Source organism: Trachinotus anak, unplaced genomic scaffold (genome assembly GCF_046630095.1).
Source record: "Trachinotus anak isolate AG129_WGS33_773 ecotype Australia unplaced genomic scaffold, CSIRO_AGI_Tana_v1 ptg000015l, whole genome shotgun sequence".
Classification (NCBI taxonomy): Eukaryota; Metazoa; Chordata; class Actinopteri; order Carangiformes; family Carangidae; genus Trachinotus; species Trachinotus anak.
Window position 1 is genome coordinate 3,361,504 of NW_027273866.1, and position 16,097 is coordinate 3,377,600.

Below are 16,097 nucleotides of genomic sequence, written 5' to 3' on the forward strand. Positions count from 1 at the left end.
TTCCCCTCATATGTTCTAATAAAATATTTGTATCAGCTTCTCTTTAGCTTGTGTTTATTTGCCTTTTATTTGACAACTCATTTGTTATTCATTGAGAAAGTAATAAGCTGAGTAGGCTGAGTACAAAGTATCATCAAGAGCCACATGAAATAGTAAATAGGCCTGATATAATCATAATCCTCTTCAAACTGCACTGTGTACAGCTTGGGATTGTGTAATGTTACTGCCACGAACCTTGCTCAAAGCTAAAGCAGAAAAATCCAAAAAAACAAAGCGTGATGATTTTGTTTGACGATCAAACTGCATGGCTCAAAAGTGTGTGTTAGTCTTGCGTGAGGTGTTTGACCTTGGGCCTGGATAAAGACATGTAGACCCTTCCTATAGCAAAATATCAGTGCAGTCAGTGTGGCTCAGTGATGGGAACAGTCTCCTTAACAAATAGTGACTAACCACACAAGACAGAAATAGAGAGGAATTAACAGCAGCGTCCAAAATGCGCCAACGTGCTATGGCTGTCCAATTTGGCGGGAGATAAATTTTTTTTAAAAGTCTGCTAAGTTTACTATTAAAAACCAGGGAGACAAATGTGTCTTGTGATTGCTTCTGAAGGTTGGATGTGCTGTTGCTTAATTTACACGAGCAGAAGAGCACTATCTGCCATTTACAGATGATGATCTGCATATAATTTACCCCAGTGGCACGCTGGGTAATTGAGGTAAATATCACAGCCTTCAACTTGCCAGCGAAGGTGTCCTGCTGATAGCTTGGCTCACAGCCTGCAGCCACCTGTGGCATTTCACATGTTGGGTCTCAGGGCAGACAGGACACAAAGACACGTATAAAACTTAGGATGAAGCCCTTAAATGCAGCTGGTTAAAGGGAACAGCTGGGCGGCAGTCAACTGTTGCACATCATATTCCAATATGATGTGTATTGTTGTCAGGTCTAGCGAAGGAAATGACCCGATCACTATTTTACATTTTAAAATATCTTCAAAATATATAATATAATATTATAATATTAAAATATATTGTTTTTAAATGGTTTCATACTGAAATTCTTGCAAGGTTTTCTATTCTCACTCTGTCATGCTCCAACTGAGCTTAAAACAGAAAAACCAGCTGTAATAGAGAAAATATCGGACAAGACAGCAACATTATTTTGAAGCTACTGCTTTGCAAATAACACATTATAATATTATTGCACCATTATGACTCTGCATTGTCTTTTTATGCTGTTAATTTTGTGAAAGACACATTACTCTTTGAAGGGACACGTCACTGATTTTACACAGGTCAGTTTACACTTCATGAGGAGTACTGCTCAGCCAGTGATATTGGTGCTATTGAGTTGCATAATGGGAATTGTAGGATTCTGTTGGAGCCCATTCTGTAGTCAGAGTCTCTCATCTCTTTGGCTATTCTTTTTGTCTCTTGTGAATCCACCAACATTATAGAAGCACAGAACTAAACTGTACATCACTGATGTTTGATCTCTCCACACGTCACTGACTCCATAAGAAAACTGTCAGGCCTAATGTTGTAGCTACACATCTGGTGTGCCATTATCCTCATCTGTCCAGATTAAATGAACAAGAAATAGAGTTTCTAAAGGGATGGACAGTGGTTGTGTTCCAGCTACACTACTTTGATCCTGCAGGATGGGTGTTGGGTTGGGCAGCCACACTGAGACTGTCAGGAGCATGAGAACATCTTCTCCTTTTCCCTTTCTGCTTTGTAGGATAGCCTCAGCTAAATAACCTGTTATTTATCCGAACAGAAACTTTTCAGTACAAATAAAAATGCAAGCTAAAATATGATCCCGCGAAATTAAGTTCTGTAGCTGTGAAAGGGGTTGTCTGTTAAGTTAATTAGGATCAAAAAGGTGATAATGGAGTACTATGGTTCATGTCAATCTATTACAAAGCTCAGCATCAGCCATAGCACATGAACATTAGTTTCTCATCCAGGAAGCTGGTTCAAGAAAAAAAAAAAGAAATGTATCATTGCACTTTATTTGCATAACCCTGCCCTGCTTAAGGCAGGGGAGCCACCGAGCGATCACAAAATTAGCATGCTGTCACCTTCAGTGTCTTTTCTGTCATTCAGAAAAACAGGCAAGTGTGCAGACATATGAACCCATCTCACATCTACTGCAGAAATGTTAATTAGGAAGCATGGCATCCCACAGCTCCACTCCTCTCCAAACGCCTAACTGACATGTTATGTATTTAAATCCCTTTCATGTGCCCTTATTATAGAGGAGATGAAGTCACATGCAAGTGATGGAAATTGTCATCATCATCATCATCATCATCATCGTATAATATTTTTTGCATCCACAGAAAAATAAAAGCTAAAAATTGCTCGCAACTGTGCGTATTTATCAGGCATGCCTTATGTATGATGCCTGGATTTAAATCTGAAATAAATCCAAGAACAGTATAATTAATTTAAAAAATGCAAAAACAAAGACATATGGAATGTAGAAGATAAATGTCTAACTTTAAATATATAGCCTACATACATGTCTTGTGGTAGCCTAATTGCACATACAGAGGCTATTCAGGGAATATATACTGTACACAGGCAATTTTGTTAATTCAATTTATCTTGTTTCAGATGTATTTGGGATGTATTTATACTTAAGTCTTTTTCATTATATTAAAAAAAAAAAAAAACACACATCAAACTTCCATTTCTTTGCTCTGTTTTTGGCTTGATTGCCGCAGGCTCAGTGGTTTAGTCCTCACGGTGCCAACATGTCTATTGTTGAGGAAATAGTGCCCTCCTGTGGCTTCAGAGAGAAACTACACCATGCTCAGAACACCAGGGAACATTGCTCATGCTATCATTTCCTATGGTAAATAGTAAGATGAGGTTGATTAGATAGCACATGAAATGAGAATAAAATAGACTTCAAGAAAATTCTTCCCCTTATCTGAAAAAAAAAAAAATACTGAGTGTGATAGAGCTATCAACATTCCGGGCCATTTTGGCGACCAAGATAGAAGAGCACTGCTCATACAGAGGAATGATGAAACACATATGTAACTGTGATTAAACATTACAGCTGCTGTGTTGTGTGAACACAGCAGAGACATCTGGAGTTCAAAGGGAATAGATGAATAAAAAGGAGCAAATTCTCATCAACTGCACATACCTTTTTAAAATCAGTGGATCATTTTAAAATTGCCTCAGTGTCTCAGAACATTACCGACAAGTATGAAATTTTACCAGACTGTCAGGCCTAAAATCAGAGAGACAACCAACTCACTCGAGCATATTTTTAAAAAATATCTTTATTCTTTGCAAAAGAGGCATTGGGAGCATCAGTGCGTTCTATGGCTTGTGTACAGAGTTCCTGTAGGAGACAAAATCATAGAACAAGCCCTTGGGTGAACTGAGGGCCCCACCCATGTTTACCAAGGAGGAATGTTTGAGGCAGCTACTCTGCAGCTGTTACAGAACACGGTCTTAAGCAATGGGCACAGTGTTTGAGCTGAAAGTGTTAGAAAGGAATGCTACTGTACAGTATGTGGCTTGGTACTTGACCCTGCACGGCAGTTACATAAAATCTGAAGAAATCGAGCCATCCAGAAATGCTCTGTGGTATGAGCGAAGCGTAATGCTGCTGATACTTTTTAAGAATGCTAAGTATGTTTCTCTTAGGAAGGAACTGAAAACAAAAATACTCCAGCAATCCACCACTGCTGTAGAGATATCATCTTTGTTGTGAAGTCTAGGAGCCCTTAATTATGGTGGATTCTGCCCCGCAGCAATACCTCTGAATTTTATTCATCATACTTGGAAGAACATTTGAATGCTATAATGGAAAAATGACTGTCAACAGCTCATAATTTTAATGCTCACTACTGTATTTGATAAAGTATTGGCAGAATTAATGCCTTTGACTACACTTGATGTAGTCGATGGGCACAGTCTGGCGAGCTAACATCACAGAAGAATGCACAGATTCGTCCCAGATTCTTTAGTTTCAATTCATCTGCTACTTTGTTTTGGACCACTTGACTCATCCACACACAATAGAACTTAACAAATTTGGCATTGGGTGTGATAATATCATTATTCCCATGGAGCTGGTGTGTGCAACTGAACAGCCTTGACTGTAATCCAGAGCTGTCAACACTCCACCATAGCAGCAGTTTAGGTTTACATCTTGCATGTGGAGAGAAAACAGCTCCTCCTTATATTTGGTATAATCTCTGGATGCTGCTGAGACTGTGCCCAGGTTTGAGAGCGTATAAATCATTGGATCAGACCCAGCATGGTATAAAGCTAACAACAGTGCAGAATGAATACAGTACATGTGTGGGGTAGGGACGTAGCAAGCTAGCAGGCTAGCAAGCAGGTGTGGATATGGCATATGGTTGTACAGTTCCAATGTTAATCTTTCACTGCAAATAGGCCTTACCTGTACCTTTAACACCACTGAGAAAGAGTTGTATAATTGAAGCACCACCAGTGAGGAGAGTCAATGTGTATTAGTACATTCATTGTCACGCCCTGCGAGCTTGGTTTGATTCCTGTGTTCTCTCTAGTAGGCTTTTGGGTGGTGGGCCAGATCATGGAGAGGGGATTGGGGTGAAATGATGTAGGCGATTTAAACAAAAGCCCAAGGGCACCCACACAGTCCAACCCACACACACAATCACACATTCACAAACATTCTCACACACATACATTATTTATGCAGGAGAAAAATATATTAACATTTGCATTACAAAACAGTACAAGGGCCTCAGTGTAGTAAAATACCTCTTCTGTCAGATAAAAACGTGGAGAAGAATCCATGTGGGTTGTCATTTCCTTGTGTCTTCTGTATGCAAAACTAACTCTCTCTTTTGCCTTCAACAAAATATCTTTTCTCATTTATGAAAAATATTCGCACAGTTTAATGAAAAATATTCCCACACCCCCGTTAAAGTTTTTCAGCAAATGGAAGCCATCTCTGGAGAGATGCATGATCTAGATGCCATTAGGGGTTAAGGCCAGGAGGCAAATGGGGAGCACTTAACTAGTTAGCCATTAGATCGCAAGTTTCTCCTGGCTTCTTCCAGCCAACAGTCCAGCTGTCTGGCTCTGTAAAAACTTTGTCTCAGACCCTCCAGGAACTAGCCTATAAACCCTTCCCCCACTTTTCCCCAACAGACCCAACTACACCTGCTCACTATTATCTGGTTCAGTCTGATTCATGAGCAAAAACGATTCATTCCTCCTACAACCTTAATCCTACGGCCCTCTGATGGAAAACCAGCAGGCATTGTAGTTTAAACAGCTCAGTGCTGGAGCCTTGTTTAAATCGGTCGGTTGGCAGGACAGCTGAAACAGTATTTCAGTCTGGCAGAGCCAGGGATCTGTGGTCCAGTGTGCTCCACAACTCTGTATCCCACAGTGGCCATCCAAACAGCCACAAGAGGCCCTGAACAATCTGTAATGGCTCTCTGTTGTGCAGAATCCACAGCATATGACCAGAAGTTGAGAAGACTTACTTCTTTCCACAGCTGGCTTACATGAACAAAAGAAAGCACAAAATAATCTGAACAGTTTCACAGCATGTTGGCATTCCTGTCTAATCTTCTCTGCCAGAGCAGGACCCTTCAGCTCAGTCCACCGGGCCCTGGAAGATTAGCTTGGAACAGCCCTGAGTGAGGCTGAGCTGGGTGGCACAGAAGGGGCAGGCGGCGTGGAAGGCGTGGGTGCCGTGGGGCAGAGGGATCTCTGCCCAGTACTTGACTGACTTCTCTGAACACACGTGTCCACATGGCACAAAGGCGTGCGTCGGTGCACCTGTGTCCACGTAGAAGGCCGGCTCACAGCCCAGCCACAGTGGTACATAGGGCCCCACCACCCGGCACATGGGACACTCTCGCTGAGTGTTGGGCTCCTGCTCTGAACGGTGGCCCCAGTTATGGTAACCGTGCACGTGACCACACGCTAAGTACACCCAAGGCTGCTTGTCCTCCAGCGAGGAAAGGGCACGGCTGCGTTGCATGCTTGGGAAGGCGAGGGTGTTGAGACCTACGGGACACTGGGGCCGTGCTGCGTTGATCTCCTGCCTGAGAGCCTCCAGGTGTTTTTGGGTGGGAGTGTGAAAGAGGCCTTCTGCTGTACGCCACAGCAAAGTAGCTCCACAAAGATCCACCAAGGAGCCATCCTGCAGTATATTACTCTCATTCTCCACCTGCAGAGGGTGATGTAGCAGACACAGATTTATTTTAACTTAGCAATAAAAACAAAGACTGCTTATGCCACACATGTGATCATCATCATCATAACAGTATCTGTGACTTCAGAAACATCTGCTAAATACTCTTTGATGCTTCAGTTACAGCAGGGTCACATTTCTGCTGTATATGTAGACTCTATGTTTGAAGACACTGACCAGTTTGCCTGGGGTCTGTGCTGAGCGGGTCTCTCTTAGTGTGTAAACATCCCCACATACAGAGATCTCTCTCCATACACCAGGCTTGGACTCTTCTGTGAATCCACCCTTGGGGTGCATTACCAGCACGCCATTGGTTGTTAGGCCGTCCATGTGACCATCAGGGTTTTTCCATTTTGCAGCTTTTTCCTGTAGGCGAGACCGAGCACAGATGATGATGCAAACTGATGTGTTGTGCGGCATTATACTTTTTACATAACGTGACCAATAACAGAAATTGCATTTGATTATCTGGTTACAAAGACAGATGACAGCAAAGATACTGTATATCTACCATTGTACACTAACTAGTAATTACCCCAAGGAAGATGTTTTTGGAGGAGTCAAACCCAGCTGCATAGATGCGAGCAGTGAAGGGGGGGTTGCGCTCACAGACAACTCGGCACGCAAAACGGGAGATGGTGCTCTGTGTGATGGGAGTCTCCTCTCCCTCCTGGCCTCCTGCTATTGTGTCAGTCACCACAAAGTCTATAGGACTCTCTGTGGAACGCCCAATCTACAAAACACAGTAATCAATCAATATCATGCTATACTGGTATATGGTTTCTTGTGATCCCTTGTCAGTACACTGGCATGGACATGGACACTGGCAGTGGTTTCTTTTTAATTCCCTGCAGACATTTGAACTCTGAACTGTTCTGCTTCCTGGCAGTTCAGCCTTTTGCCAGTGTGTGGCGGTTTGACATTTGAATGATACCACAAAAGATCATGTGTGTGTGTGTGTGTGTGTGTGTGTGTGTGTGTGTGTGTGTGTGTGTGTTAAAAAACGCTGAGACACGATACACTTTGGCACACAAAGTTCTGCGCAGCAGCATGTAGTTATATCAGTACATCTCTGAAGAGAATCCAAGTTTCTGTTCTTTTTTTGTTCAAAAAGAATATTTCAGGCTTATTTTACACAGACCACAGAGTTCAGCAGTGAAAAATGTACAAACATTCCTCAAGCTGAACAAACAGAGGTAAAAATAAGCATTTCCCCCCTTTCATTTCCTCATTTTTAAAATCCCAAATTGTCCTCAAGTCCTATTTTTTTGAATGGTTACCCTTCTCTGCCATATTTTTGTTTGCATTTATTCAGTGTTGTTTAAAAGACACAGAAACAATACAGGCCTGAATGTGAAGCAAGTTTCTGCAGGGCTAACTTCCCTGTGGTCTTCATTGTCTTGCTGTACATTCAGATTAATGCTACAGACAGAACAGTTGACAGTACACACACAGGCCACATGCAATCCCTGGAGGAGGGTGAGGTTCAAGAGGGGAAAAGTTAACAAAATGTGCATATATTTGGAGCACATAGCACTTAGCACAATAAATCAACCATAAAGGATCAAACAGGATGTTCAAAAAGAATAACACATGCAACAATGTCATTAAACTGGCTTTTACCTGAAACATGTCTGTGTCTTTATCATGGCTGTACTCCACCACTACTGTCTGGTTCCTGGACAGTGTGTAGGAGATGCTGTGTTGGCCTTTACAGTTTACAGCCTGAAATATAACAAGTGAACAACTTTTTACATATACACTACAACACATCAAAAACATATAATCTGGATGATTGAAGTATGAGCACACCACCAACAAAAGAGTGTTTAGTTGTTTTGTGTCATAGTGTAGTCATGAGAAACCCTTTGATGTCTTGGTTTGTGGCTTTAACACCGGATGTGAGAGTGCCATAGGTTGCAAATGGCTTATGCAATCATTGATTTATTGCTTAGATTCAAAGATCAGGGAAAATCCAACCTGACTATTAAAATGCATGGTGCTCAACTGATGAGTAAGATCCTAAGAGTCAACAATAGCTATAGAGTTTTTAGAAGAAAATGAATATTTGTCCTTATTCTAATCCCGTTATTTACAACAAAAAATTCCCAGGCTTTTTATTATTATGAATTTTGTGTTTTTTTGCAACATAACATAAAGCAAAACCTCTCGTGACTTATTCCATTATTTCTTCATCAAATTACCTAAAAGACCTGTGGCAGGAATTTCTTGAAGAGGAACAGAAAAGAGAGCGTAAAATCACACTCCCGTGACAGTGACCATAAACTGCCCACTGGCCTCAGTTAACACAAGCTCGTCTACCAGCTGAGCTGCCTTAGTCACTGTAGTGAGGAAGGGACAGGGAAGCCACACAGGCCCAGCTCCCATCAACACTTCACCACATGCCACTATCATCCCCCTCTAATCTGCAAACTCCATTTTCCAAGCACCCCCCACCCCCCTCCCACCCCCCTCTCTCTCCCTTTGTCTCGTGCGGGAGGGAAAGAGTGAGAGAGAAAGTGGGTCATCAGCGCTGCCACACTCTGCTCTAACATCAGAGACAGACGGGGACAAATGTCATCATCACATGCAGTCTTGTCTCGACTGCACTGCTACAAACAAATGGTGCTCCACCTGTTCAACAGCTAAAAGAAGTTCGCACACACTGCAAACAGAAAGGTATATTTTTATAAGGACAACACCACACCCCCAAAATGGCACACTCCCTTAAAAATAAAAACATCCACTGGCCAACCAACCCCCAAAAGAAAGCCAATGCAAGCAATCACATGCACAAATGGAGTCATTGAAATCAAGTGGGGAGATGAGAAAGCAGGGCCAGGATTCGAATAGGAGGCTGGCAGTGGTAGCATGGGAGCTCCTCATTATCTGTCATGAACACCAGAGTGTGCACAGACACGTGAGCTTTCCCTCTCAGCTTCTCAGCGACAGAGCATTCTCAGTTCATTTGTATGAGACTGCAACACTGTGGGGGAACAGGAGTAGGTTTGGGGGGGCTGCTATGGAACATAAAATAATATGAAAAGAAGGCTCTCCTCAAATCAAGCACACCATCCTGCTTGTCTCATGATGGATTGCTATTTTTGACCAGCTAGGAGTGGAGGGCCAGCCTACTGCAACAACTTCCTCCTCAGTTCACCCTCCTAATCCCAGGCCTGGTAGCAGGGTGGCAGAGAGGAACAGTAGTAAAAAGGGGAAGAAGGTCACAGCAGTTCCCTACTCTGAAACAGTCTGTCACTAACTTTTTAAATGGCACGCTCTGGTCAGTTGAGCTGTGCAGTAAAAACAGCCAAGTCCAGTGCAACATGGTTTTCTGAACAGTCTGTGAAATAACTTGTAGTTGTGAAGCACCAGGAACATTGAGCTCAAATTCAAATGGAACAACCCACAGTCTCTGGGATGAAAAAGTCACAGTAAAAAAATCTCTATGTAGATATCAGGAGTCAAGTTCCACAAGGTGAGAGTAACTTGAACCGGAGCGCCTTTGGCCAGCAAGCTAAACTCTCTACAAATGTCTGAAATATTGACCTCCAAGAGATGCAGAGGTAAGCAGGTCCTCCAGCTTGTTTAGCAGTTTTGCTTGGGAACCAAAGGCAGGAATGCAGGGAGGCAGACATGTTATACTGGATGGGGCAGTTTCTGGCAGGCACTCTGGTGCAAAGAAAAAGCTATGAGGCCTGGGTAGGAACTGCAGTTATTGTACTGGAAATGTCAATATTAAGGTCTGCCAACAATAATGTAAAGGGGATTTCTCCATGTTCCATAAGCTGCTGAACTAAAAAAAACATGGTGCTGATCTGAAAAAGGCAGTTTTGTTTTTCAATATCTAATAACAATATGAATTTAAAACTACCAAAGTGCATTGACAAAATTACTCATCACTGTCGGTTTCAGTTATTCATTTGCATGCTTGTATACATTATTGTCTAAATTACACATCAAAAGACAACCAGAAATTGGTTGAGAGTCTCTTCATTAAATCACTCATTCATCTTGTGATCTGTTCTGTACCTTGCTGGCCTGGGGTGTGTTGAGAATGTGCACAGTGCTCGGCTTAACACCGTTGGCTTTGGTCCTCCTGTATAGCGCAAATCTGCTTTTCCGTCTACCCCGATCTCCATTGGGCAGAGAGCCATTGTACCTGTCACAGAGGGGGAGGGGGTGAAGGGAAAGAACAGCAAATGCACTGTTAATTTCTTTCTTTCTTTTTTACTTTTTTTTTTTTTTTTTTATACAAAAATGCAAACTGTTTTTGTAGCTGCAAAAAGATGTGTCTAATGAGATTTACAGGCAAAATTCTTGTAATCATATAACAAGTAAACATGGAGAATTAAAAACATTCATTCGTTTTGAAAAGGAGCTTTGCCACGCATTACATCACTGGCAATCTAATGCACCCTATTAGCAGTCTAAGCGTTACCTTGGATAATGTCTCTTATTACATAATGCACTCTGGTGCTTGTGATTTCAGTGAGCTAGCTCTGTGTAAACGGCAGCTGTTCTTTTGCTCTGTGTCTCAGGGACGGAACAGGTTTTAAGATGCACGTCAGGTCTGCTATCACTTTGGGCACATGCACAGTCTGGGTGGAGAACTGGCTCACATGACTGAAACACATTCTCTCAAAGCTGAATTTTATACACTGATACAGACAGCTCTAAGATCTCAAATTCAAAGCCCCAGCTCCTCCAGAGAAGCATCTAAGAGGCTTCTCTGTTTTCACATCTCAGTGCTAGATTCTAGTTCTGCCCTCCGGTCTGCTGTGAGGCACCTAGCCTAGGCTGCTCCTTGTGAATGAAGAAGCCCCTTCCGGTAGGACTGGTCCTCTCCCCATCCACCAGCTGGTTCCTACAGCTGGGACACCCCATGCTCTACTCCCATCCAACACACAGACCTTCTGTCACTCCCATGTAACCACAGTATGCTGAACAGACACTTTACAAAATGGAAATATCTCTATTTAAAGCCTCCAGTTTGCATAACTGTGCATTTCATGAGGGAGTAAACTCCACCAATCACTACATAATCTGACATTTCTACTCTTTGTTGCAACACAAATCCAACGGTAGCAACAAGAGATTCCTTCTGCTCCTCCCTACCTCCCTCCCAGCTACTCAACCTGTCCTATGTCTCCACACGGCTGGCCAGGCATGGAAACACATGGACCCAGTCAGCACAGTGCACAAAGCTGGCCTATAGGACAAGCCACCCACAGAGACCTAGAGAGGGACTGGATGATACTGTGGACAGAACTACAAATAACACATTGTAGTGGATAGATAATTATCTTTAAATGTTTAATTTATCTCCTGCAGTCCTCTTCTATGTTAATTATTATCTAATAGTTGGTTTCTTTTACATGTTACTCTAAGAAAACTAAATGATACATTTACTCCTATGGTGTTTATTAACCTGAACCTATAAACATATTGATAATCTTGAGTGTAAAGAACATCCATATGGGATAGAAATATTGATGATATCTCTTCATAAACACACTTCAAAGCTAATTTAATACCGTGCTGCTGACCAATTTTATTAAGCCCGTCCTAGAAACTCCCCGCCTAAATAAAGAGCAGCTACAGCAGGCCTACATATTGTTCAGATTTCTATTTAGGTGAGGGGCCTATCTGCTGGATACCTGTGTCTGGATGTCTCACATACAGCACACAATCAGATGATATGCAGCTTAGCATTTTCGCCATGCTGAATTCTAACTGCTGAATATAACCATGGCTCTGTGAGCAATAGCACACATGCCTTCTATTATTCATCATTACATTGAGGAACAATATTCTTTCATCCAGGAACCGCTACCGTCACATTAGCTAGGACAGGCTCTTTAAAGCTGCACTCCAAATAATTATGATCGCTTTCCCTTTTGACCTGTGCCAGACAGACAGCGGATTTACCTTCCAATACTTTGGAGCAGGGATTAGAAGACGCTGGCATATCACCTATCCTCCAGGGTTGCACTAAGGAGCCAACAGCACCTCCTACCCCTTATGCTAACATGAAAGGCTAGTGTTTGCAGAGTGAGGAGGAGATATGCTGAGTTGTTATAACACTCATTAGCCTGACACAGAGGCAGGGTGGCCTTACAGGGTCACAGAAGATGCCACAGGGGTCAGATGCTGCTAAGTAAGACTACAGGCTATAAGTGTTTCATACAGGGCAATCTTAACTGTACAAATTCATCTCCAGTACATCCTCACTACATGGGACACAGCCAAATGGCAGAGTGAGTAAGTAAACCAACTGACTCAGATTCAAGTTGCCATGGCCTCAAGTATCCATCTGAGTGATTTGACCTTGCACAAGACACTGATACCACAAAGCTCCACCTACACTCTGACCTTGAGTTGAGGAATGCAAAAGGATCACACTTCTCCCTGGATGAATAAAGGAGGCATCGCATCTCAAAAATCAGTGCCATTTTGTACCAAAGATGTCTCCAAGTTGATTTGTAAAAACTTCCTTTACCGAACATTTCTTGAGGGAGAAATGTACAAAGTTCAATCAATAGGCCCAGTCTCTCAGTCACAATGGACAGAGGAAGCTGAGAAGAGGCAAAGGCTGGGCCCTGATCAATCCATCCTTTCATTTCCAGGATACCCACACAGCCAACCCCCCTTTCACTGACCAGCACCAAGCCAATCTATCCAGGCAGAGATGGGGGCAGCCATGCAAGTAATAAGAGCCACCTCGGTCGTGGCAACAAACCACTGAGGGAACTGCTGCTCAAACAAGCTTTGTTCCATGCTGTCAGCTATCTTGTCTACCATCAGTTTTATCAATGGGATGTGATGACATGGCAGTGATTATACACCCATCGCATCTGATTCAAATATGTGTCTTTATGTCAAGAGAGAGAACAAAAGCATCAGCTTCAAACATGCCACATGTTCAGCCCGGGGTAACAAGCAGTCAGCACTTTTTGACCCTTATAATAAGCAGTATGACTGTGAGCGTATGGGTGGAGGGCAAGGGACAAAGCCACATGCTCAACCATGCTCTGAATATAATCTGCATTAGCATCTCTTTTCAAGTGCTTCAAACAAACACTATATACATGTAATACCCACAGAACAGATACCTAAAAATATTCATTTATAGTTTTAATAACTTTCAAAAGAGTTTCAGTCCAACCACTGATGCCACAGCAGGTGTTTTGCATATGTTGCAGTTGCTGCCCTTGACAGTTTATCAATATAAACATGATTGTTTACAATGATAACTGGCTGCAGCTTTTCCCGAATAAATCCAGAAAAAACACAGGAGTGGCTTTAAATAGTTCTGACATAAACAAAGAAAAAGCCACACCAGTATTTAGATGGTAGCAGGATGAGACACGTATACTAATGCTACTAGAGCTGCCTTTTTTGTTTTGTTTTGTTTTGTTTTTTTTTACTTCAACAGATTAAGGCTGAGTATTGTTCGAATTTTTTTACGATAACGGTGCCAATATGATAGTTTCAGTACCAATGCCAAACCTACTGAGACCTTATTCAGAAGAGATGTGTTTTCTCTTAAAAGCTACTTTACTGTACCAAAGTACTCACGTTCAATACAGTCTTAACACAATACAACAACTTTGCCAAGTGGTTGGCAAATTTTTAATCAGGATCTTTTATTGGTGTCATAAAAAATATATGACTGCAACTTTGAGTACTTGACAGTAGATTTGAAACAAATAAATGATTAATCCATCTATAGTCAATGTGATCGATAGTTGAAGTCATTTTTTGGGGGAAAAACACTAAATGGTCATTAGTTCCAGCTTCCCAATTATTAGGGTTTTCTGTTTCTCTGTGTTTCACCGCAAACTGAATCTCTAGATTATTGACTGTTTGTTGCACGAAAATGGGCCATTCAAAGACGTCATTCTGGCCTTTAGGAAACCATAATGATATTTTTCAGACATTTTCGGGGCCAGACATTTATCGAGATAATAATTCGAAGACAAATTAATTATGAAAATAATCATTAGTGGCAGTGCTACTTCACCGTTTTCAATACCCTGTGCTATGGACACATTTAGTTTGGTACCAAAAAGGTATTGAGGTTCGATACACAGCCCTTTAAAAGATTATCGGCAGAACTTTTAAGATTCTGATGGTATTTTAATATAAAATACTAAAATCTGTGACTAATACTGTCAGGTTTACTAATATAAACTGATATAAACAAAGGCATAAAAAGATAAAAAACTAAATTATCCAGTTTACAGAAAAGTTACCTTGACTAAAAAGTTTATAAAAGAAAACTGCACAAACAGAGTTTGCGAGCTCTGATTGAGGCTACTGTAAGGCAATATGACAATAAATACTGTGAGACAATATACATTTGTCCACAAACTTTACCATACAATTTATACTTTGGTAACTTTGCTTTTATCATCTAAGGTTGTATCAGGCCATTGTGGACAATATTGGAAATCAATGCGCAGCACTGTTTTCTGACAACAGTTTGATATAATTTTGAATGCGAATATGCTGAATTAGCCAAGAACAGATATGTCATGTTTTGTAATTTTATCCATAAACACTTTCTCCAATTTTCTTTCCCAAAAATTAGTTACATATCAATACATATATATCGTTATAAAAGGATTTTGTCCATATCCCCCACTCCTGGGCCAATAACAAAAATCCTGGCAACAGTAAAGGCCCCCTAGCTGATCATGTGACCAACACACATTAAATGAATGTAAAGAAATCAACTCTTTTGTTGGGATAAGCAAGGTGTGCGATTTCTAACTATTCCAACCAACTGTCAGTCAAATCTGGCTTCTTGGAAATAACACAAACCCTGGCCTGGCAGTGCATGTGAGCCAGGGTACAGAAGTTGCCTGTTATGTAGATGTAAAGTTGTGTGGTCTGGGCCACAGATAGTTTTTTTGAAAAAAAAAAAAAAAAAAAGGAGGAACCCTGGGGGCTGGGGGAGGGGACCATTACCACTTCCGAATTCCTTAAACCCTATAAATCCAACTTTAAGGTAGGAAGCGCCCCGGCCAGAGCTGCTGAGCATGAGATTCACCCCCCTCCCCCGAGTTACTAAAGTTGTCCTGAACGCATCTACTCCACGGACCTCGGCGTGTTCGGGGTGTGTCGGTCCAGCCGCTCCGCTCCCGGTTAGTCGGTACCGACACACCGTCACCGACTCGAAACGACAACGTACACATTTCTGATCGCGCACGTGTCTGATTCGTGGAGTAACGTGAGCGCGTGCGTTCCCACCCCCCACCCCCCCCCCCCCGTTGGCCTTGACGTCATTTATTTCATACATCCACGGGCTTGTTTGGGTACGAAAAGTCTTAAATAAAAACAAATCGCCGCGAATTAGCACTTTACTTTTAGAGCTTCCAGTCGCGTAGCTAAGTTAGCTATGTGAGTGCCCCCCCCTCTCCCTCCCTCCCTCCCCTGAGAAACTTCCTCAAGATTAATACTCCCTTTTACGTCCACAGTCTAAGTGTCTTCAAAGTAAAAATTACCCCAAAAATAAATATTACAACGACTCAACTTACCCCAAAACCACTAGCTCCCCGTATTTCACTGGGTCTTTGGACGGGGCGCAGTGCTCCTCTTGGCTTGACGAAAACATGAGGCTTCTGGCTTCACTGTGTAACGTTAGCTATACAGTAATAACAGCGGCTCAAAAATCACCAAGAATCCCTTTCAAAAAACACGACACGATCTCATTTCATATCGTATATCCAGCGGCATGTGTCCGTGCGCCCTAACGAATCGGATTTTCTGCAATTGAACTGCTCTCAAACTTCTTTACCGTGACATGGCAAAAACGTAACTTACTTGGCGGTTGAATCCGCTCTGAAGCAGATACAAAAACA

At 42.1% G+C, this 16,097-nt stretch overlaps 1 protein-coding gene across 1 annotated transcript; it reads right to left on the reverse strand.

Annotated features, from left to right (window-relative positions):
• Positions 1-3,283: 3,283 nt before the first annotated feature.
• Positions 3,284-16,097, reverse strand: peli2 (pellino E3 ubiquitin protein ligase family member 2). The gene is made up of 6 exons (XM_071497932.1): positions 15,774-16,097; positions 10,261-10,390; positions 7,852-7,953; positions 6,764-6,961; positions 6,406-6,594; positions 3,284-6,204 (listed from the first exon to the last, which is right to left on the reverse strand). Exons 1-6 carry the CDS (start codon positions 15,848-15,850, stop codon positions 5,626-5,628), a joined length of 1,275 nt encoding a protein of 424 aa, XP_071354033.1. The 5' UTR covers positions 15,851-16,097; the 3' UTR covers positions 3,284-5,625.